General features: G+C 54.0%; 1 protein-coding gene across 1 annotated transcript in view; it reads right to left on the reverse strand.

Moving 5' to 3' along the window:
* Positions 1–23778, reverse strand: part of ccdc149a (coiled-coil domain containing 149a) — a gene marked incomplete at its 3' end in the record, with an annotated part of 80281 nt that overhangs the window by 22807 nt on the left and 33696 nt on the right. The window contains exon 8 of the mRNA XM_084312200.1: positions 15926–16070. Coding sequence (XP_084168326.1) covers positions 15926–16070 — 145 coding nt within the window. The remainder of the gene's footprint in view (positions 1–15925; positions 16071–23778) is intronic.

Raw genomic sequence — 23778 nt, forward strand, 5'->3', positions numbered from 1 at the left:
GGCCTATTCCTCTACCTGCTGTGTGTGTCTAATGGGCAGCGGGTGGCCTAATGGTTAGAGAAGCGGGTTTGTGACCGGAAGGCCGCTGGTTCGATCCCCCGGACCGGCAGGAAGAAATCTGGGCTGGGGAAGTGAATTAATAACTCTCTCCTATCCCTTAATTAACTGGGTCCCGGCCAACCACGGACATGTCCGTGTTTCGGATCCAACGGTTGAGGGCCAACCACGGACATGTCCGTGGCAAGGTTGTTTTGGCTTTTATTCCATTGTAATATCCCACTCAATGTCACCCTGCGGCACTGCAGATTTACCCTACTCTTGGAATTCGGAAAAGTGCATTACCGGCCAGATCCTCGTAGGGGCGCTGTCTCGATAATGCAGTGTTCCCTGTGGCAGAACGGTGCTTTATTTATTTTTTTACTTTGAATGGAATTTCCTGCTAGGCTGAATCTATGCGTGTAGCATGTAGCATGGAATACCTTTTGCGACGCCGAATTCAGTATGCAGTAAAGGAATATATCATCAGCCAATGGACATATGGATCTACCAGATGGCAATCGATAACTGGGACATCCTTTTTGCAGTCCAACCGGTCACAGGTAAGAGCTATTTGACGTCAATTAGCAACCCAATCAGGCCTTGTTATCATAGCCATCCACCCGGTCAGCGAATTAGGCTACTGAAGCTAATGCCGTTATTGGTAATCAATAATCGGAAACGACGTCCCCCGCCCCCCCCCCCCCCACCCCCCCCCCCCCCCCCCCTTTCATGCAGTCATGGTGGACCATGATACCGATCAAATGCATTTTGATTCTTATCTCTAGCTGGTCTATGGCCGAAACGCCATGCGATTTAACGTTATTAGCTTAGCGCCTTGTAACTCGCCTTCCAGGAAATACCCCAGAACATTTAGCTATATAGTTCATATTCACGACGCTAAAAAATGGGAACGTATTGATGAAAGAATTATTTGTATAAGGCATATTGAAGGGACGGTTTATAGTGTCAATTGACAATGAGAATGGACAGATAGCAATACTATAAAGTATAGATTTAGCTACAAACAGCCTCACGCACAATGAAAGTTTGTTTTGATTTGCTGGCCGTATAGAGTGGGATTAGACGGATCCAAATGGGCCAGAATGTGTTAACACCAACCGTCTTACCAAAGTGTCCTTGAGCAAGGCACTTAACCCCCAACTGTGTGTCTCTCTGGTTCTGAATGACCAGGTTCTACTGCTGTGTGTCTCTCTGGTTCTGGAGGACCAGGTTCTACCTGCTGTGTGTCTCTCTGGTTCTGAATGACCAGGTTCTACCTGCTGTGTGTCTGGAGGACCCGGTTCTACCTGCTGTGTGTCTCTCTGGTTCTGGAGGACAGTCTGCTGTGTGTCTCTCTGGTTTGGGACCCGGTTCTACCTGCTGTGTGTCTCTCTGGTTCTGGAGGACCCGGTCACTGGGGACCAGGTTCTACTGCTGTGTGTCTCTGTCTGACAGGTCTACCTGCTGTGTGTCTCTGGTTCTGGAGGACCAGGTTCTACCTGCTGTGTGTCTCTGGTTCTGGAGGACCAGGTTCTACCTGCTGTGTGGTCTACCTGCTGTGTCTCTCTGGTTCTGGAGGACCAGGTTCTACCTGCTGTGTGTCTCTGTTCTGGAGGACCAGGTTCTACCTGCTGTGTGTCTCTGGTTCTGGAGGACCAGGTTCTACCTGCTGTGTGTCTCTCTGGTTCTGGAGGACCAGGTTCTACCTGCTGTGTGTCTCTGGTTCTGGAGGACCAGGTTCTACCTGCTGTGTGTCTCTGGTTCTGGAGGACCAGGTTCTACCTGCTGTGTCTCTGGTTCTGGAGGACCAGGTTCTACCTGCTGGTGTGTCTCTGGTTCTGGAGGACCAGGTTCTACCTGCTGTGTCTCTCTGGTTCTGGAGGACCAGGTTCTACCTGCTGTGTCTCTCTGGTTCTGGAGGACCAGGTTCTACCTGCTGTGTCTCTGGTTCTGGAGGACCAGGTTCTACCTGCTGGTGTGTCTCTGGTTCTGAGGACCAGGTTCTACCTGCTGTGTCTCTCTGGTTCTGGAGGACCAGGTTCTACCTGCTGTGTGTCTCTGGTTCTGGAGGACCAGGTTCTACCTGCTGTGTGTCTCTGGTTCTGGAGGACCAGGTTCTACTGCTGTGTGTCTCTGGTTCTGGAGGACCAGGTTCTACCTGCTGTGTCTCTGGTTCTGGAGGACCAGGTTCTACTGCTGGTGTGTCTCTGGTTCTGGAGGACCAGGTTCTACCTGCTGTGTGTCTCTGGTTCTGGAGGACCAGGTTCTACCTGCTGTGTGTCTCTGGTTCTGGAGGACCAGGTTCTACCTGCTGTGTGTCTCTCTGGTTCTGGAGGACCAGGTTCTACCTGCTGGTGTGTCTCTGGTTCTGGAGGACCAGGTTCTACCTGCTGTGTGTCTCTGGTTCTGGAGGACCAGGTTCTACTGCTGGTGTGTCTCTGGTTCTGGAGGACCAGGTTCTACCTGCTGTGTGTCTCTGGTTCTGGAGGACCAGGTTCTACCTGCTGGTGTGTCTCTGGTTCTGGAGGACCAGGTTCTACCTGCTGTGTGTCTCTCTGGTTCTGGAGGACCAGGTTCTACCTGCTGTGTGTCTCTGGTTCTGGAGGACCAGGTTCTACCTGCTGTGTGTCTCTGGTTCTGGAGGACCAGGTTCTACCTGCTGGTGTGTCTCTGGTTCTGAGGACCAGGTTCTACCTGCTGTGTGTCTCTGGTTCTGGAGGACCAGGTTCTACCTGCTGGTGTGTCTCTGGTTCTGGAGGACCAGGTTCTACCTGCTGGTGTCTCTCTGGTTCTGGAGGACCAGGTTCTACCTGCTGTGTGCTCTCTGGTTCTGGAGGACCAGGTTCTACCTGCTGGTGTGTCTCTGGTTCTGGAGGACCAGGTTCTACCTGCTGGTGTGTCTCTGGTTCTGAGGACCAGGTTCTACCTGCTGGTGTGTCTCTGGTTCTGGAGGACCAGGTTCTACCTGCTGTGTGTCTCTGGTTCTGGAGGACCAGGTTCTACCTGCTGGTGTGTCTCTGGTTCTGGAGGACCAGGTTCTACCTGCTGGTGTGTCTCTGGTTCTGGAGGACCAGGTTCTACCTGCTGGTGTGTCTCTGGTTCTGGAGACCAGGTTCTACTGCTGGTGTGTCTCTGGTTCTGGAGGACCAGGTTCTACCTGCTGGTGTGTCTCTGGTTCTGGAGGACCAGGTTCTACCTGCTGTGTCTCTCTGGTTCTGGAGGACCAGGTTCTACCTGCTGGTGTGTCTCTGGTTCTGGAGGACCAGGTTCTACCTGCTGCTGTGTCTCTGGTTCTGGAGGACCAGGTTCTACCTGCTGGTGTGTCTCTGGTTCTGGAGGACCAGGTTCTACCTGCTGTGTCTCTCTGGTTCTGGAGGACCAGGTTCTACCTGCTGGTGTGTCTCTGGTTCTGGAGGACCCGGTTCTACCTGCTGTGTCTCTCTGGTTCTGGAGGACCGGGTCTCTGGTTCTGGAGGACCGGTTCACCTGCTGGTGTGTCTCTGGTTCTGGAGGACCAGGTTCTACCTGCTGGTGTGTCTCTGGTTCTGGAGGACCAGGTTCTACCTGCTGTGTCTGGAGGACCAGGTCTACCTGCTGTGTGTCTCTCTGGTTCTGGAGGACCAGGTTCTACCTGCTGTGTGTCTGGAGGACCCGGTTCTACTGCTGTGTGTCTCTGGTTCTGGAGGACCCGGTTCTACCTGCTGTGTGTCTCTCTGGTTCTGGAGGACCAGGTTCTACCTGCTGGTGTGTCTCTGGTTCTGGAGGACCAGGTTCTACCTGCTGGTGTGTCTCTGGTTCTGGAGGACCAGGTTCTACCTGCTGGTGTGTCTCTGGTTCTGGAGGACCAGGTTCTACCTGCTGTGTGTCTCTGGTTCTGGAGGACCAGGTTCTACCTGCTGTGTGTCTCTGGTTCTGGAGGACCAGGTTCTACCTGCTGTGTGTCTCTGGTTCTGGAGGACCAGGTTCTACCTGCTGGTGTGTCTCTGGTTCTGGAGGACCAGGTTCTACCTGCTGCTGTGTCTCTCTGGTTCTGGAGGACCAGGTTCTACCTGCTGGTGTGTCTCTGGTTCTGGAGGACCAGGTTCTACCTGCTGGTGTGTCTCTGGTTCTGGAGGACCAGGTTCTACCTGCTGCTGTGTCTCTGGTTCTGGAGGACCAGGTTCTACCTGCTGGTGTGTCTCTCTGGTTCTGGAGGACCAGGTTCTACCTGCTGGTGTGTCTCTGGTTCTGGAGGACCAGGTTCTACCTGCTGGTGTGTCTCTGGTTCTGGAGGACCCGGTTCTACCTGCTGTGTGTCTGGAGGACCCGGTTCTACCTGCTGTGTGTCTCTCTGGTTCTGGAGGACCAGGTTCTACCTGCTGGTGTGTCTCTGGTTCTGGAGGACCCGGTTCTACCTGCTGGTGTGTCTCTGGTTCTGGAGGACCCGGTTCTACCTGCTGTGTGTCTGGAGGACCCGGTTCTACCTGCTGGTGTCTCTCTGGTTCTGGAGGACCGGTTCTACCTGCTGTGTGTCTCTCTGGTTCTGGAGGACCAGGTTCTACCTGCTGGTGTCTCTGGTTCTGAGGACCAGGTTCTACCTGCTGTGTGTCTCTGGTTCTGGAGGACCAGGTTCTACCTGCTGTGTCTCTCTGGTTCTGGAGGACCAGGTTCTACCTGCTGGTGTGTCTCTGGTTCTGGAGGACCAGGTTCTACCTGCTGGTGTGTCTCTGGTTCTGGAGGACCAGGTTCTACCTGCTGGTGTGTCTCTGGTTCTGGAGGACCAGGTTCTACCTGCTGGTGTGTCTCTGGTTCTGGAGGACCAGGTTCTACCTGCTGGTGTGTCTCTGGTTCTGAGGACCAGGTTCTACCTGCTGGTGTGTCTCTGGTTCTGGAGGACCAGGTTCTACCTGCTGGTGTGTCTCTGGTTCTGAGGACCAGGTTCTACCTGCTGGTGTGTCTCTGGTTCTGGAGGACCAGGTTCTACCTGTTGGTGTGTCTCTGGTTCTGGAGGACCCGGTTCTACCTGCTGTGTGTCTCTCTGGTTCTGGAGGACCAGGTTCTACCTGCTGTGTGTCTCTCTGGTTCTGGAGGACCAGGTTCTACCTGCTGTGTGTCTCTGGTTCTGGAGGACCAGGTTCTACCTGCTGGTGTGTCTCTGGTTCTGGAGGACCAGGTTCTACCTGCTGGTGTCTCTCTGGTTCTGGAGGACCAGGTTCTACCTGCTGGTGTGTCTCTGGTTCTGGAGGACCCGGTTCTACCTGCTGGTGTGTCTCTGGTTCTGGAGGACCAGGTTCTACCTGCTGCTGTGTCTCTGGTTCTGGAGGACCAGGTTCTACCTGCTGTGTGTCTCTGGTTCTGGAGGACCAGGTTCTACCTGCTGTGTGTCTCTGGTTCTGGAGGACCAGGTTCTACCTGCTGTGTGTCTCTGGTTCTGGAGGACCAGGTTCTACCTGCTGGTGTCTCTCTGGTGCTGGAGGACCCGGTTCTACCTGCTGTGTGTCTCTGGTTCTGGAGGACCAGGTTCTACCTGCTGGTGTGTCTCTGGTTCTGGAGGACCAGGTTCTACCTGCTGGTGTGTCTCTGGTTCTGGAGGACCAGGTTCTACCTGCTGGTGTCTCTCTGGTGCTGGAGGACCCGGTTCTACCTGCTGGTGTGTCTCTGGTTCTGGAGGACCAGGTCTGTGTCTCTCTGGTTCTGGAGGACCAGGTTCTACCTGCTGGTGTGTCTCTGGTTCTGGAGGACCCGGTTCTACCTGCTGGTGTGTCTCTGGTTCTGAAGGACCAGGTTCTACCTGCTGGTGTCTCTCTGGTGCTGGAGGACCAGGTTCTACCTGCTGGTGTCTCTCTGGTTCTGGAGGACCCGGTTCTACCTGCTGGTGTGTCTCTGGTTCTGGAGGACCAGGTTGTGTCTCTCTGGTTCTGGAGGACCAGGTTCTACCTGCTGTGTGTCTCTCTGGTTCTGGAGGACCAGGTTCTACCTGCTGTGTGTCTCTCTGGTTCTGGAGGACCAGGTTCTACCTGCTGGTGTGTCTCTGGTTCTGGAGGACCAGGTTCTACCTGCTGGTGTGTCTCTGGTTCTGGAGGACCAGGTTCTACCTGCTGGTGTGTCTCTGGTTCTGGAGGACCAGGTTCTACCTGCTGGTGTGTCTCTGGTTCTGAGGACCAGGTTCTACCTGCTGGTGTGTCTCTGGTTCTGGAGGACCAGGTTCTACCTGCTGGTGTGTCTCTGGTTCTGGAGGACCAGGTTCTACCTGCTGGTGTGTCTCTCTGGTTCTGGAGGACCAGGTTCTACCTGTTGGTGTGTCTCTGGTTCTGGAGGACCAGGTTCTACCTGCTGTGTGTCTCTCTGGTTCTGGAGGACCAGGTTCTACCTGCTGTGTGTCTCTCTGGTTCTGGAGGACCAGGTTCTACCTGCTGTGTGTCTCTGGTTCTGGAGGACCAGGTTCTACCTGCTGTGTGTCTCTGGTTCTGGAGGACCAGGTTCTACCTGCTGTGTGTCTCTGGTTCTGGAGGACCAGGTTCTACCTGCTGGTGTGTCTCTCTGGTTCTGGAGGACCCGGTTCTACCTGCTGGTGTGTCTCTGGTTCTGAAGGACCAGGTTCTACCTGCTGTGTGTCTCTGGTTCTGGAGGACCAGGTTCTACCTGCTGTGTGTCTCTGGTTCTGGAGGACCAGGTTCTACCTGCTGTGTGTCTCTCTGGTTCTGGAGGACCAGGTTCTACCTGCTGGTGTGTCTCTGGTTCTGAAGGACCCGGTTCTACCTGCTGTGTCTCTGGTTCTGGAGGACCAGGTTCTACCTGCTGGTGTGTCTCTGGTTCTGGAGGACCAGGTTCTACCTGCTGTGTGTCTCTGGTTCTGGAGGACCAGGTTCTACCTGCTGTGTCTCTCTGGTTCTGGAGGACCAGGTTCTACCTGCTGGTGTGTCTCTGGTTCTGGAGGACCCGGTTCTACCTGCTGGTGTCTCTCTGGTTCTGGAGGACCCGGTTCTACCTGCTGTGTGTCTGGAGGACCAGGTTCTACCTGCTGGTGTGTCTCTGGTTCTGGAGGACCAGGTTCTACCTGCTGGTGTGTCTCTGGTTCTGGAGGACCAGGTTCTACCTGCTGGTGTGTCTCTGGTTCTGGAGGACCAGGTTCTACCTGCTGTGTGTCTCTGGTTCTGGAGGACCAGGTTCTACCTGCTGTGTCTCTCTGGTTCTGGAGGACCAGGTTCTACCTGCTGTGTGTCTCTGGTTCTGGAGGACCAGGTTCTACCTGCTGTGTCTCTCTGGTTCTGGAGGACCAGGTTCTACCTGCTGGTGTGTCTCTGGTTCTGGAGGACCAGGTTCTACCTGCTGGTGTGTCTCTCTGGTTCTGGAGGACCAGGTTCTACCTGCTGGTGTGTCTCTCTGGTTCTGGAGGACCAGGTTCTACCTGCTGGTGTGTCTCTGGTTCTGGAGGACCAGGTTCTACCTGCTGTGTGTCTCTGGTTCTGGAGGACCAGGTTCTACCTGCTGTGTGTCTCTCTGGTTCTGGAGGACCAGGTTCTACCTGCTGTGTGTCTCTGGTTCTGGAGGACCAGGTTCTACCTGCTGGTGTGTCTCTGGTTCTGGAGGACCAGGTTCTACCTGCTGGTGTGTCTCTGGTTCTGGAGGACCCGGTTCTACCTGCTGGTGTGTCTCTGGTTCTGGAGGACCAGGTTCTACCTGCTGGTGTGTCTCTGGTTCTGGAGGACCAGGTTCTACCTGCTGGTGTCTCTCTGGTTCTGGAGGACCAGGTTCTACCTGCTGTGTGTCTCTCTGGTTCTGGAGGACCAGGTTCTACCTGCTGGTGTGTCTCTGGTTCTGGAGGACCAGGTTCTACCTGCTGTGTGTCTCTGGTTCTGGAGGACCAGGTTCTACCTGCTGTGTGTCTCTGGTTCTGGAGGACCAGGTTCTACCTGCTGGTGTGTCTCTCTGTTCTGGAGGACCAGGTTCTACCTGCTGGTGTGTCTCTGGTTCTGGAGGACCAGGTTCTACCTGCTGTGTGTCTCTGGTTCTGGAGGACCAGGTTCTACCTGCTGGTGTGTCTCTGGTTCTGGAGGACCAGGTTCTACCTGCTGTGTGTCTCTGGTTCTGGAGGACCCGGTTCTACCTGCTGGTGTCTCTCTGGTTCTGGAGGACCAGGTTCTACCTGCTGTGTGTCTCTGGTTCTGGAGGACCAGGTTCTACCTGCTGGTGTGTCTCTGGTTCTGGAGGACCAGGTTCTACCTGCTGGTGTGTCTCTGGTTCTGGAGGACCAGGTTCTACCTGCTGTGTGTCTCTCTGGTTCTGGAGGACCAGGTTCTACCTGCTGGTGTGTCTCTGGTTCTGGAGGACCAGGTTCTACCTGCTGTGTGTCTCTCTGGTTCTGGAGGACCAGGTTCTACCTGCTGGTGTGTCTCTCTGGTTCTGGAGGACCAGGTTCTACCTGCTGTGTGTCTCTCTGGTTCTGGAGGACCAGGTTCTACCTGCTGGTGTCTCTCTGGTTCTGGAGGACCAGGTTCTACCTGCTGTGTGTCTCTGGTTCTGGAGGACCAGGTTCTACCTGCTGTGTGTCTCTGGTTCTGGAGGACCAGGTTCTACCTGCTGTGTGTCTCTCTGGTTCTGGAGGACCAGGTTCTACCTGCTGTGTGTCTCTGGTTCTGGAGGACCAGGTTCTACCTGCTGGTGTGTCTCTGGTTCTGGAGGACCAGGTTCTACCTGCTGTGTGTCTCTGGTTCTGGAGGACCAGGTTCTACCTGCTGGTGTGTCTCTGGTTCTGGAGGACCAGGTTCTACCTGCTGGTGTGTCTCTGGTTCTGGAGGACCAGGTTCTACCTGCTGTGTGTCTCTGGTTCTGGAGGACCAGGTTCTACCTGCTGGTGTGTCTCTGGTTCTGGAGGACCAGGTTCTACCTGCTGGTGTCTCTCTGGTTCTGGAGGACCAGGTTCTACCTGCTGGTGTGTCTCTGGTTCTGGAGGACCAGGTTCTACCTGCTGGTGTGTCTCTGGTTCTGGAGGACCAGGTTCTACCTGCTGGTGTGTCTCTGGTTCTGGAGGACCAGGTTCTACCTGCTGGTGTCTCTCTGGTTCTGGAGGACCAGGTTCTACCTGCTGGTGTGTCTCTCTGGTTCTGGAGGACCAGGTTCTACCTGCTGTGTGTCTCTGGTTCTGGAGGACCAGGTTCTACCTGCTGTGTGTCTCTGGTTCTGGAGGACCAGGTTCTACCTGCTGGTGTGTCTCTGGTTCTGGAGGACCAGGTTCTACCTGCTGTGTCTCTCTGGTTCTGGAGGACCAGGTTCTACCTGCTGTGTCTCTGGTTCTGGAGGACCAGGTTCTACCTGCTGGTGTGTCTCTCTGGTTCTGGAGGACCAGGTTCTACCTGCTGTGTGTCTCTCTGGTTCTGGAGGACCAGGTTCTACCTGCTGGTGTCTCTGGTTCTGGAGGACCAGGTTCTACCTGCTGTGTGTCTCTGGTTCTGGAGGACCAGGTTCTACCTGCTGGTGTGTCTCTGGTTCTGGAGGACCAGGTTCTACCTGCTGGTGTGTCTCTGGTTCTGGAGGACCAGGTTCTACCTGCTGGTGTGTCTCTGGTTCTGGAGGACCAGGTTCTACCTGCTGGTGTGTCTCTGGTTCTGGAGGACCAGGTTCTACCTGCTGGTGTGTCTCTCTGGTTCTGAGGACCAGGTTCTACCTGCTGGTGTGTCTCTGGTTCTGGAGGACCAGGTTCTACCTGCTGGTGTGTCTCTGGTTCTGGAGGACCAGGTTCTACCTGCTGGTGTGTCTCTGGTTCTGGAGGACCAGGTTCTACCTGCTGTGTGTCTCTGGTTCTGGAGGACCAGGTTCTACCTGCTGTGTCTCTCTGGTTCTGGAGGACCAGGTTCTACCTGCTGTGTGTCTCTGGTTCTGGAGGACCAGGTTCTACCTGCTGGTGTGTCTCTCTGGTTCTGGAGGACCAGGTTCTACCTGCTGTGTGCTCTCTGGTTCTGGAGGACCAGGTTCTACCTGCTGTGTGTCTCTCTGGTTCTGGAGGACCAGGTTCTACCTGCTGGTGTGTCTCTGGTTCTGGAGGACCAGGTTCTACCTGCTGTGTGTCTCTGGTTCTGGAGGACCAGGTTCTACCTGCTGGTGTGTCTCTGGTTCTGGAGGACCAGGTTCTACCTGCTGGTGTGTCTCTGGTTCTGGAGGACCAGGTTCTACCTGCTGGTGTGTCTCTGGTTCTGGAGGACCAGGTTCTACCTGCTGGTGTGTCTCTGGTTCTGGAGGACCAGGTTCTACCTGCTGGTGTGTCTCTGGTTCTGGAGGACCAGGTTCTACCTGCTGGTGTGTCTCTGGTTCTGGAGGACCAGGTTCTACCTGCTGGTGTGTCTCTGGTTCTGGAGGACCAGGTTCTACCTGCTGGTGTCTCTCTGGTTCTGGAGGACCAGGTTCTACCTGCTGGTGTCTCTCTGGTTCTGGAGGACCAGGTTCTACCTGCTGGTGTGTCTCTGGTTCTGGAGGACCAGGTTCTACCTGCTGGTGTGTCTCTGGTTCTGGAGGACCAGGTTCTACCTGCTGTGTGTCTCTCTGGTTCTGGAGGACCAGGTTCTACCTGCTGGTGTGTCTCTGGTTCTGGAGGACCAGGTTCTACCTGCTGGTGTGTCTCTGGTTCTGGAGGACCAGGTTCTACCTGCTGTGTGTCTCTGGTTCTGGAGGACCAGGTTCTACCTGCTGGTGTGTCTCTGGTTCTGGAGGACCAGGTTCTACCTGCTGTGTGTCTCTGGTTCTGGAGGACCAGGTTCTACCTGCTGTGTGTCTCTCTGGTTCTGGAGGACCAGGTTCTACCTGCTGGTGTGTCTCTGGTTCTGGAGGACCAGGTTCTACCTGCTGGTGTGTCTCTGGTTCTGGAGGACCAGGTTCTACCTGCTGGTGTGTCTCTGGTTCTGGAGGACCCGGTTCTACCTGCTGTGTCTCTCTGGTGCTGGAGGACCAGGTTCTACCTGCTGTGTGTCTCTGGTTCTGAAGGACCAGGTTCTACCTGCTGGTGTGTCTCTGGTTCTGGAGGACCAGGTTCTACCTGCTGTGTCTCTCTGGTTCTGGAGGACCAGGTTCTACCTGCTGGTGTCTCTGGTTCTGGAGGACCAGGTTCTACCTGCTGTGTGTCTCTGGTTCTGGAGGACCAGGTTCTACCTGCTGTGTGTCTCTGGTTCTGGAGGACCCGGTTCTACCTGCTGGTGTGTCTCTGGTTCTGGAGGACCCGGTTCTACCTGCTGTGTGTCTCTCTGGTTCTGGAGGACCAGGTTCTACCTGCTGGTGTGTCTCTGGTGCTGGAGGACCAGGTTCTACCTGCTGTGTGTCTCTGGTTCTGGAGGACCAGGTTCTACCTGTTGGTGTGTCTCTCTGGTTCTGGAGGACCAGGTTCTACCTGCTGTGTCTCTCTGGTGCTGGAGGACCAGGTTCTACCTGCTGGTGTGTCTCTGGTTCTGGAGGACCAGGTTCTACCTGCTGGTGTGTCTCTGGTTCTGGAGGACCAGGTTCTACCTGCTGGTGTGTCTCTGGTTCTGGAGGACCAGGTTCTACCTGCTGTGTCTCTCTGGTTCTGGAGGACCCGGTTCTACCTGCTGGTGTGTCTCTGGTTCTGGAGGACCAGGTTCTACCTGCTGGTGTGTCTCTGGTTCTGGAGGACCAGGTTCTACCTGCTGTGTGTCTCTCTGGTTCTGGAGGACCAGGTTCTACCTGCTGGTGTGTCTCTGGTTCTGGAGGACCAGGTTCTACCTGCTGTGTCTCTCTGGTTCTGGAGGACCAGGTTCTACCTGCTGGTGTGTCTCTGGTTCTGGAGGACCAGGTTCTACCTGCTGGTGTGTCTCTGGTTCTGGAGGACCAGGTTCTACCTGCTGTGTGTCTCTCTGGTTCTGGAGGACCAGGTTCTACCTGCTGTGTGTCTCTCTGGTTCTGGAGGACCAGGTTCTACCTGCTGTGTCTCTCTGGTTCTGGAGGACCAGGTTCTACCTGCTGTGTGTCTCTCTGGTTCTGGAGGACCAGGTTCTACCTGCTGGTGTGTCTCTGGTTCTGGAGGACCAGGTTCTACCTGCTGGTGTGTCTCTGGTTCTGGAGGACCAGGTTCTACCTGCTGGTGTGTCTCTGGTTCTGGAGGACCAGGTTCTACCTGCTGTGTGTCTCTGGTTCTGGAGGACCAGGTTCTACCTGCTGGTGTGTCTCTGGTTCTGGAGGACCAGGTTCTACCTGCTGTGTCTCTCTGGTTCTGGAGGACCAGGTTCTACCTGCTGTGTGTCTCTGGTGCTGGAGGACCAGGTTCTACCTGCTGGTGTCTCTCTGGTGCTGGAGGACCAGGTTCTACCTGCTGGTGTGTCTCTGGTTCTGGAGGACCAGGTTCTACCTGCTGGTGTCTCTGGTTCTGGAGGACCAGGTTCTACCTGCTGGTGTGTCTCTGGTTCTGGAGGACCAGGTTCTACCTGCTGGTGTGTCTCTGGTTCTGGAGGACCAGGTTCTACCTGCTGGTGTGTCTCTGGTTCTGGAGGACCAGGTTCTACCTGCTGGTGTGTCTCTCTGGTTCTGGAGGACCAGGTTCTACCTGCTGTGTGTCTCTGGTTCTGGAGGACCAGGTTCTACCTGCTGGTGTGTCTCTGGTTCTGGAGGACCAGGTTCTACCTGCTGGTGTGTCTCTGGTTCTGGAGGACCAGGTTCTACCTGCTGGTGTGTCTCTGGTTCTGGAGGACCAGGTTCTACCTGCTGTGTGTCTCTCTGGTTCTGAAGGACCAGGTTCTACCTGCTGTGTGTCTCTCTGGTTCTGGAGGACCCAGTTCTACCTGCTGGTGTGTCTCTGGTTCTGGAGGACCAGGTTCTACCTGCTGTGTGTCTCTGGTTCTGGAGGACCAGGTTCTACCTGCTGGTGTGTCTCTGGTTCTGGAGGACCAGGTTCTACCTGCTGGTGTGTCTCTGGTTCTGGAGGACCAGGTTCTACCTGCTGTGTGTCTCTGGTTCTGGAGGACCAGGTTCTACCTGCTGTGTGTCTCTCTGGTTCTGGAGGACCAGGTTCTACCTGCTGTGTGTCTCTGGTTCTGGAGGACCAGGTTCTACCTGCTGTGTGTCTCTCTGGTTCTGGAGGACCCGGTTCTACCTGCTGGTGTGTCTCTGGTTCTGGAGGACCAGGTTCTACCTGCTGGTGTGTCTCTGGTGCTGGAGGACCAGGTTCTACCTGCTGGTGTCTCTCTGGTTCTGGAGGACCAGGTTCTACCTGCTGGTGTGTCTCTGGTTCTGGAGGACCAGGTTCTACCTGCTGGTGTGTCTCTGGTTCTGGAGGACCCGGTTCTACCTGCTGTGTGTCTCTGGTTCTGGAGGACCAGGTTCTACCTGCTGGTGTGTCTCTGGTTCTGGAGGACCAGGTTCTACCTGCTGGTGTGTCTCTGGTTCTGGAGGACCAGGTTCTACCTGCTGGTGTGTCTCTGGTTCTGGAGGACCAGGTTCTACCTGCTGTGTGTCTCTGGTTCTGGAGGACCCGGTTCTACCTGCTGGTGTCTCTCTGGTTCTGGAGGACCAGGTTCTACCTGCTGTGTGTCTCTGGTTCTGGAGGACCCGGTTCTACCTGCTGGTGTCTCTCTGGTTCTGGAGGACCAGGTTCTACCTGCTGGTGTCTCTCTGGTTCTGGAGGACCAGGTTCTACCTGCTGGTGTGTCTCTGGTTCTGGAGGACCAGGTTCTACCTGCTGGTGTGTCTCTGGTTCTGGAGGACCAGGTTCTACCTGCTGGTGTGTCTCTCTGGTTCTGGAGGACCAGGTTCTACCTGCTGGTGTGTCTCTGGTTCTGGAGGACCAGGTTCTACCTGCTGGTGTGTCTCTGGTTCTGGAGGACCAGGTTCTACCTGCTGGTGTCTCTCTGGTTCTGGAGGACCAGGTTCTACCTGCTGTGTGTCTCTGGTTCTGAAGGACCAGGTTCTACCTGCTGGTGTCTCTCTGGTTCTGGAGGACCAGGTTCTACCTGCTGGTGTGTCTCTGGTTCTGGAGGACCAGGTTCTACCTGCTGTGTGTCTCTGGTTCTGGAGGACCAGGTTCTACCTGCTGGTGTGTCTCTGGTTCTGGAGGACCAGGTTCTACCTGCTGTGTGTCTCTCTGGTTCTGGAGGACCCGGTTCTACCTGCTGGTGTGTCTCTCTGGTTCTGGAGGACCAGGTTCTACCTGCTGTGTGTCTCTCTGGTTCTGGAGGACCAGGTTCTACCTGCTGGTGTCTCTCTGGTTCTGGAGGACCAGGTTCTACCTGCTGGTGTGTCTCTGGTTCTGGAGGACCAGGTTCTACCTGCTGGTGTGTCTCTGGTTCTGGAGGACCAGGTTCTACCTGCTGTGTGTGTCTCTGGTTCTGGAGGACCAGGTTCTACCTGCTGTGTGTGTCTCTGGTTCTGGAGGACCAGGTTCTACCTGCTGTGTGTCTCTCTGGTTCTGGAGGACCAGGTTCTACCTGCTGGTGTGTCTCTGGTTCTGGAGGACCAGGTTCTACCTGCTGGTGTGTCTCTGGTTCTGGAGGACCAGGTTCTACCTGCTGTGTGTGTCTCTGGTTCTGGAGGACCAGGTTCTACCTGCTGTGTGTGTCTCTGGTTCTGGAGGACCAGGTTCTACCTGCTGGTGTCTCTGGTTCTGGAGGACCAGGTTCTACCTGCTGGTGTGTCTCTGGTTCTGGAGGACCAGGTTCTACCTGCTGGTGTGTCTCTGGTTCTGGAGGACCAGGTTCTACCTGCTGGTGTGTCTCTCTGGTTCTGGAGGACCAGGTTCTACCTGTTGGTGTGTCTCTGGTTCTGGAGGACCAGGTTCTACCTGCTGGTGTGTCTCTCTGGTTCTGGAGGACCAGGTTCTACCTGTTGGTGTGTCTCTGGTGCTGGAGGACCAGGTTCTACCTGCTGTGTGTCTCTGGTTCTGGAGGACCAGGTTCTACCTGCTGTGTGTCTCTGGTTCTGGAGGACCAGGTTCTACCTGCTGGTGTGTCTCTCTGGTTCTGGAGGACCAGGTTCTACCTGCTGGTGTGTCTCTGGTTCTGGAGGACCAGGTTCTACCTGCTGGTGTGTCTCTGGTTCTGGAGGACCAGGTTCTACCTGCTGGTGTGTCTCTGGTTCTGGAGGACCAGGTTCTACCTGCTGGTGTGTCTCTCTGGTTCTGGAGGACCAGGTTCTACCTGCTGTGTGTCTCTGGTTCTGGAGGACCAGGTTCTACCTGCTGTGTGTCTCTCTGGTGCTGGAGGACCAGGTTCTACCTGTTGGTGTGTCTCTGGTTCTGGAGGACCAGGTTCTACCTGCTGTGTGTCTCTGGTTCTGGAGGACCAGGTTCTACCTGCTGGTGTGTCTCTCTGGTTCTGAAGGACCAGGTTCTACCTGCTGTGTGTCTCTGGTTCTGAAGGACCAGGTTCTACCTGCTGTGTGTGTCTCTGGTTCTGGAGGACCAGGTTCTACCTGCTGGTGTGTCTCTGGTGCTGGAGGACCAGGTTCTACCTGCTGTGTGTCTCTGGTGCTGGAGGACCAGGTTCTACCTGCTGGTGTGTCTCTCTGGTTCTGGAGGACCAGGTTCTACCTGCTGTGTGTCTCTCTGGTGCTGGAGGACCAGGTTCTACCTGCTGGTGTGTCTCTGGTTCTGGAGGACCAGGTTCTACCTGCTGGTGTCTCTCTGGTTCTGGAGGACCAGGTTCTACCTGCTGGTGTGTCTCTGGTTCTGGAGGACCAGGTTCTACCTGCTGTGTGTCTCTGGTTCTGGAGGACCAGGTTCTACCTGCTGGTGTGTCTCTGGTTCTGGAGGACCAGGTTCTACCTGCTGTTGTGTCTCTGGTTCTGGAGGACCAGGTTCTACCTGCTGGTGTGTCTCTGGTTCTGGAGGACCAGGTTCTACCTGCTGGTGTGTCTCTGGTTCTGGAGGACCAGGTTCTACCTGTTGGTGTGTCTCTGGTGCTGGAGGACCAGGTTCTACCTGTTGGTGTGTCTCTGGTGCTGGAGGACCAGGTTCTTCTCGTGGATGGTCTCCAGCAGGGCCGCAGCCAGGGACTTCAGGTCGGAGATGGACTGAGGCGTGGCCGGCAGGCTGCAACCCTGACCCTCCAACAGCAGGTCCTGGACTAGGAGGAGGATGAGAGGAGGAGGAGGAGGAGAGGAGGAGGAGAGGAGGAGGAGAGGAGGAGAGGAGGAGGAGGAGAGGAGGAGGAGAGGAGGAGGAGACAGAGGGCAGAGGAGGAGAGGAGGGCGGATGAGGAGGAGACAGAGGGCAGAGGAGGAGAGGAGTGTGGAGGAAGAGGAGACAAGAGGAGGAATGGGAGGTAGAGGAGAGGAGGAGGGAGTAAGAGGAGACAAGAGGAGGAATGGGAGGTAGAGGAGGAGAGGAGTGTGGAGGAAGAGGAGACAAGAGGAGGAATGGGAGGTAGAGGAGGAGAGGAGGAGGGAGTAAGAGGAGACAAGAGGAGGAATGGGAGGTAGAGGAGGAGAGGAGGCCGGAGTAAGAGGAGACAAGAGGAGGAATGGGAGGTAGAGGAGGAGAGGAGGAGGGAGTAAGAGGAGACAAGAGGAGGAATGGGAGGTAGAGGAGGAGAGGAGGCCGGAGTAAGAGGAGACAAGAGGAGGAATGGGAGGTAGAGGAGGAGAGGAGGCCGGAGTAAGAGGAGACAAGAGGAGGAATGGGAGGTAGAGGAGGAGAGGAGGAGGGAGTAAGAGACGACAAGAGGAGGAATGGGAGGTAGAGGAGGAGAGGAGGAGGGAGTAAGAGACGACAAGAGGAGGAATGGGAGGTAGAGGAGGAGAGGAGGAGGGAGTAAGAGACGACAAGAGGAGGAATGGGAGGTAGAGGAGGAGAGGAGGGAGTAAGAGGAGACAAGAGGAGGAATGGGAGGTAGAGGAGGAGAGGAGGGCGGAAGAAGAGGAGACAAGAGGAGGAATGGGAGGTAGAGGAGGAGAGGAGGGCGGAAGAAGAGGAGACAAGAGGAGGAATGGGAGGTAGAGGAGGAGAGGAGGCCGGAGTAAGAGGAGACAAGAAGAGGAATGGGAGGTAGAGGAGGAGAGGAGGAATGGGAGGTAGAGGAGGAGAGGAGGAGGGAGTAAGAGGAGACAAGAGGAGGAATGGGAGGTAGAGGAGGAGAGGAGGCCGGAGTAAGAGGAGACAAGAGGAGGAATGGGAGGTAGAGGAGGAGAGGAGGCCGGAAGAAGAGGAGACAAGAGGAGGAATGGGAGGTAGAGGAGGAGAGGAGGAGGGAGTAAGAGGAGACAAGAGGAGGAATGGGAGGTAGAGGAGGAGAGGAGGAGGGAGTAAGAGACGACAAGAGGAGGAATGGGAGGTAGAGGAGGAGAGGAGGAGGGAGTAAGAGACGACAAGAGGAGGAATGGGAGGTAGAGGAGGAGAGGAGGAGGGAGTAAGAGACGACAAGAGGAGGAATGGGAGGTAGAGGAGGAGAGGAGGGAGTAAGAGGAGACAAGAGGAGGAATGGGAGGTAGAGGAGGAGAGGAGGGCGGAAGAAGAGGAGACAAGAGGAGGAATGGGAGGTAGAGGAGGAGAGGAGGCCGGAGTAAGAGGAGACAAGAAGAGGAATGGGAGGTAGAGGAGGAGAGGAGGAGGGAGTAAGAGGAGACAAGAGGAGGAATGGGAGGTAGAGGAGGAGAGGAGGAGGGAGTAAGAGGAGACAAGAGGAGGAATGGGAGGTAGAGGAGGAGAGGAGGCCGGAGTAAGAGGAGACAAGAGGAGGAATGGGAGGTAGAGGAGGAGAGGAGGCCGGAGTAAGAGACGACAAGAGGAGGAATGGGAGGTAGAGGAGGAGAGGAGGAGGGAGTAAGAGGAGACAAGAGGAGGAATGGGAGGTAGAGGAGGAGAGGAGGAGGGAGTAAGAGGAGACAAGAGGAGGAATGGGAGGTAGAGGAGGAGAGGAGGCCGGAGTAAGAGACGACAAGAGGAGGAATGGGAGGTAGAGGAGGAGAGGAGGAGGGAGTAAGAGGAGACAAGAGGAGGAATGGGAGGTAGAGGAGGAGAGGAGGAGGGAGTAAGAGGAGACAAGAGGAGGAATGGGAGGTAGAGGAGGAGAGGAGGAGGGAGTAAGAGGAGACAAGAGGAGGAATGGGAGGTAGAGGAGGAGAGGAGGAGGGAGTAAGAGGAGACAAGAGGAGGAATGGGAGGTAGAGGAGGAGAGGAGGAGGGAGTAAGAGGAGACAAGAAGAGGAATGGGAGGTAGAGGAGGAGAGGAGGAGGGAGTAAGAGGAGACAAGAGGAGGAATGGGAGGTAGAGGAGGAGAGGAGGAGGGAGTAAGAGGAGACAAGAGGAGGAATGGGAGGTAGAGGAGGAGAGGAGGAGGGAGTAAGAGGAGACAAGAGGAGGAATGGGAGGTAGAGGAGGAGAGGAGGCCGGAGTAAGAGGAGACAAGAGGAGGAATGGGAGGTAGAGGAGGAGAGGAGGAGGGAGTAAGAGGAGACAAGAGGAGGAATGGGAGGTAGAGGAGGAGAGGAGGGCGGAAGAAGAGACGACAAGAGGAGGAATGGGAGGTAGAGGAGGAGAGGAGGGAGTAAGAGGAGACAAGAGGAGGAATGGGAGGTAGAGGAGGAGAGGAGGAGGGAGTAAGAGGAGACAAGAGGAGGAATGGGAGGTAGAGGAGGAGGGAGTAAGAGGAGACAAGAGGAGGAATGGGAGGTAGAGGAGGAGAGGAGGAGGGAGTAAGAGGAGACAAGAGGAGGAATGGGAGGTAGAGGAGGAGAGGAGGAGGGAGTAAGAGGAGACAAGAGGAGGAATGGGAGGTAGAGGAGGAGAGGAGGAGGGAGTAAGAGGAGACAAGAGGAGGAATGGGAGGTAGAGGAGGAGAGGAGGAGGGAGTAAGAGACAAGAGGAGGAATGGGAGGTAGAGGAGGAGAGGAGGAGGGAGTAAGAGGAGACAAGAGGAGGAATGGGAGGTAGAGGAGGAGAGGAGGGCGGAAGAAGAGACGACAAGAGGAGGAATGGGAGGTAGAGGAGGAGAGGAGGAGGGAGTAAGAGGAGACAAGAGGAGGAATGGGAGGTAGAGGAGGAGAGGAGGAGGGAGTAAGAGGAGACAAGAGGAGGAATGGGAGGTAGAGGAGGAGAGGAGGGCGGAAGAAGAGACGACAAGAGGAGGAATGGGAGGTAGAGGAGGAGAGGAGGAGGGAGTAAGAGGAGACAAGAAGAGGAATGGGAGGTAGAGGAGGAGAGGAGGGCGGAAGAAGAGACGACAAGAGGAGGAATGGGAGGTAGAGGAGGAGAGGAGGGAGTAAGAGGAGACAAGAGGAGGAATGGGAGGTAGAGGAGGAGAGGAGGAGGGAGTAAGAGACGACAAGAGGAGGAATGGGAGGTAGAGGAGGAGAGGAGGGCGGAAGAAGAGACGACAAGAGGAGGAATGGGAGGTAGAGGAGAAGAGGAGGAGGGAGTAAGAGGAGACAAGAGGAGGAATGGGAGGTAGAGGAGGAGAGGAGGAGGGAGTAAGAGGAGACAAGAGGAGGAATGGGAGGTAGAGGAGGAGAGGAGGAGGGAGTAAGAGGAGACAAGAGGAGGAATGGGAGGTAGAGGAGGAGAGGAGGCCGGAGTAAGAGGAGACAAGAGGAGGAATGGGAGGTAGAGGAGGAGAGGAGGAGGGAGTAAGAGGAGACAAGAGGAGGAATGGGAGGTAGAGGAGGAGAGGAGGAGGGAGTAAGAGGAGACAAGAGGAGGAATGGGAGGTAGAGGAGGAGAGGAGGAGGGAGTAAGAGGAGACAAGAGGAGGAATGGGAGGTAGAGGAGGAGAGGAGGAGGGAGTAAGAGGAGACAAGAGGAGGAATGGGAGGTAGAGGAGGAGAGGAGGAGGGAGTAAGAGGAGACAAGAGGAGGAATGGGAGGTAGAGGAGGAGAGGAGGAGGGAGTAAGAGGAGACAAGAGGAGGAATGGGAGGTAGAGGAGGAGAGGAGGAGGGAAGAAGAGGAGACAAGAGGAGGAATGGGAGGTAGAGGAGGAGAGGAGGAGGGAGTAAGAGGAGACAAGAGGAGGAATTTTTTAACAGGGTGGATTTGTCACCGTGCGTCTAGCAGCCGGAAGACTGAGGGAGTGTTCCACAAGTTTGTCTAGGGAAGTGGAGCCTCCCAGAGAGGCTTAGAAGATCAGAGGGTCATTAGCTAGTCATTGTTAACATCTACTTTGGCCCTGTTGTTGTGTCTGCTGAGCCCTTTTAGGGAGTATTTCTTTTGCTAATCTACTCTTTCCTCGCTAGCGACAACTAAAGCTTTCCTGCGTCAGCGTCCATGTGGTCTTCCTGCATACGGACAGTTAAAGGTGCACTACGCAGTTTGGGAGGAGGGGGGTTTGTTTGCAGAGCCTGCGAAAGACATTTACTGTAATTCTGAGAATGATTCTATCTCATGTTATCCCCTTCACTACCACACTACAGACGGTTAACCCTTTCACTACCACACTACAGAAGATGGCCTGTAGTGTGGTAGTGAAAGGGTTAACCTTCTGTAGTGTGGTTGTGAAAGGGTTAACCCTTTGACATGTGGCAGTGAAAGGGTTAACCTTCTGTATCGTCGCAGTGAAAGGGTTAACCATTTGGTAGTGTGGTTGTGAAAGTGTGCTGTAAACATAAATGAAAACAAAATCATTTCACCGTGTACCAAACGTAAGCCTAGAATATGTTTGTTAACACAATTTGCGGGGCCCTGCTTTAGCAAACGACAGCAGTGGAATAGTAACTTGTCAGGAAGCTTTCTGGCTTCAAACAGTGTTTCCGGGGATCCAATCTTCCTCCGAGGACGGTTTGTTTATATGTAGTTATGAAAATATACCATAGAAATTATTCACTTCTCCGACTCTCACAAAACTACATAGTGCACCTTTAAACTAGGTTATAATTCCAAAACAAACTTGACAGCAATAGTATCCACCCACTTTCTGTACATTTAGTTAGAGATGCATCTGTAGAGATACTTCTAGATACATCTACATACGGACTACAACGTATGACATATATCGTGCCAGTTAGGGTACCTTGTGTATACTGTTTTTTTTTTTTTTTTTTTTTAACTTTGGTCATTCCGCTGGCTCTTTTTGCGTTTATCGCATTTTTCTCTGGTCAAGAATGACCGACAGAAACAGGTTTGAATGGGGGTAGATGGGGAAGACACTCTGAGAAAGATACGGCTACAGTCCGGGATTCGAACTTGCTAACCCCAGATCCGTGACGAGCACGGTTGTCCCCGGCGCCGAAATAGCGCTCGAGGTACGCGGTGAGCTACTGGAGCTCCCTTGTGTATACTGTTTACCTTTACGCTTACTCATAGTATACATTCAGATTAAAATTTCTTATTGCCTCTATTTATTGTAACGTACAGGGGCGACAGCAGCTCAGGAGGTAGAGCGGTCGTCTGGTAATCGGAAGGTTCCCGGTTCGATTCCCGCTCCTCCCAGGCAGCGTGTCGAAGTGTCCTTGAGCAAGACACTTAACCCCTAACTGCTCCTGATGAGCAGGTCGGCACCTGCTCATATATAAATGCACCATTTACCATTTTTACCATTTATAACCGATAGGGAGTACAGACCCTCATCTGCACCTTTGTTTACACTGTTTATTTCTCTCATATTTTTATATTCAGATACAATTTTATTCCCTATATTTACATCTTTCTACTATTACCCTGCCCATACCTGTACCTCGCCTCCCCCTTCCACCATGCTGCCCTAATTTTCCCAAGGAGATCAATAAAGGAAAATCTTATCTTATTTGAGCTTATCTTATCTCGTAGTCATTGGATGGGGATGTGGTAGGGATTGATGTGTGGGGTGTTTTGGGGGGACTGACTGTTCCGGGGAGGTTCACATGCCTTCGAGCGACATTGTACTTTTGTACTTATTTTATGCCATTATTAAGTCTGCACGTTTACATTGCACTACTTTTATTGTCTTTTATACCTATTATTATGTCTGCAATTTATGCATTGTTTTTTATTCTGTCAATCTTAGGGGTGGAACGGTTCACAAAATGGACGGTTCGGTTCGTATCACGGTTTTAGGGTCACGGTTTTCGGTTCGGTTCGATATACGTTGTTTTTTATATAAAAAGAAAATGTAACACTCAAAAATCTAAACATGCTTCTCATTTATTAAAAAAAAGGTTTACAGTGTTACAGTGTTTACAGCCTTAAATAATGTTTGGCACACAAAGACCGAACTGACTGAAAAATATAGGCTACATTTGTCAAAGTATTAACTTAGTGCAAACAAACAATATGCTCAGCCAGCACTAGACTTTCCCTTCTTTAATATAAACACAAAAAAACAATGTCAACAATGTTTAAATTCCCTGATTGTCAGTTCTTAACACAATGGGGACCGGCCACGTATAAATACGTGTTTCGAATCCATGCGTTGTGGACCAGAGGCACGTATATAGCCGTGGCAAGTTGTTATTGTTTTATTCCATATTATTACATGGCGTTTTCACAATCGCCGAAATGCTTGCTTGTGATTGGTCAATAGCCCCCCGACAGCGGTCATTATCAGACAATAATGACCGCTGTGGGACAATAATGACCGCTGTGCGCAGCTGTTCGCAATCAAGCCCACTGACACACACTGTTTCAGTGCAATTAGACACTGCCGGTGTTCTGCTGCCGGCGATGACAGGGGGCGGAGCCAGAACGCAGCCAGAACCAGTGTTGCGAGTCGATGTAAAATGAATTAGGTCGCTTTCACACAGGGGCTGTTTGGTCCGGACTTTCGGACCAGAATTCGATAGTCCGGTTTTTCGGGTCTGTGTGAATGCGCGTCGAACTCGGTCCGCGGACCAAGCAGGCGAACTCTAGTCCGCCTGAAAACGTAGGTCTCGGTTCGGCTTCATCGAACCAAACGCGAACCAAATATAGGAAGTGATTATTATTACTACTGCTCGCAGCACTCACTGCAAAACAAGCACACTGCATCTAATCTCTCTCTCTATCTATCTATATATGTCTGTGCATCTTGGGAAGAAGGAAGAAAAAACGCGGCTTATTATTATTACCGAGGCGCGCGGCTTATTATATTATTAAAACAGCTACTTGTGAGGCGGTTAGGTGGTCGAGCGGAGATTGCGTTCGTCACCAGCCCCGGAGCTGTGAGCTTGATTCGCCTGTTCGAATCCAGCTCACAGCTCCGGGGTTGTCACCAGCTTGGCTGGCCGTCTGCATTGATACAATTGGCTGTATCAGAGGGTGGGAGAAGCTGGCGGGGTGGGTCCGGGTCGTTGTAAACAGCGACTCCTACAGTTCGGTCGGGGCGCCTGCTAAGCGCGGATTGGACGTGAGGGGGATAGTGTGGTCCTCCCACACGCTACGCCCTCTCAATGAGAATCCGCGCTGCCAGGTGAAAAGAAGCGGTGATTGGCTGGACGTGTGTCGGAGGAAGCACGTGGTAGCCTCCACTCTCCCAAATGATCTGACTGTGGGGGGTAAAGCGCAGCGACCAGGAAGGGACTGGGAATTGGCATACGACTAACATTGGGATGGGAGAAAATCGGAGGAAAATGGAGGGGGGAAAAGACCAAAAAAAAAAAAAAAAAAAAACAGCTACTTGTGGGCACTCATAAAAACACTGTGGTCTACAAGTTGTTTAGCGAGAGGATGGTGGTAATGTGCTTCAATAGAACAATGGATCAATGCCATGTCAAAACTCGGCTCCGCTGATCTGGAGGGCTCCGCAGAACACACAGAGACACACACACGCGCGCGCGCGCACATACAGGATCGCAGCCACACACACATTTCCACTGTCCAATAGACAAGCCGAGGCGGCTCGGTATTTTAAACTCTGTGTCGGTCAATTATTTTGCGACAATGACCTCGTA

Source organism: Notolepis coatsorum, assembly GCF_963971535.1.
Source record: "Notolepis coatsorum genome assembly, chromosome: 4".
Taxonomy (NCBI): Eukaryota; Metazoa; Chordata; class Actinopteri; order Aulopiformes; family Paralepididae; genus Notolepis; species Notolepis coatsorum.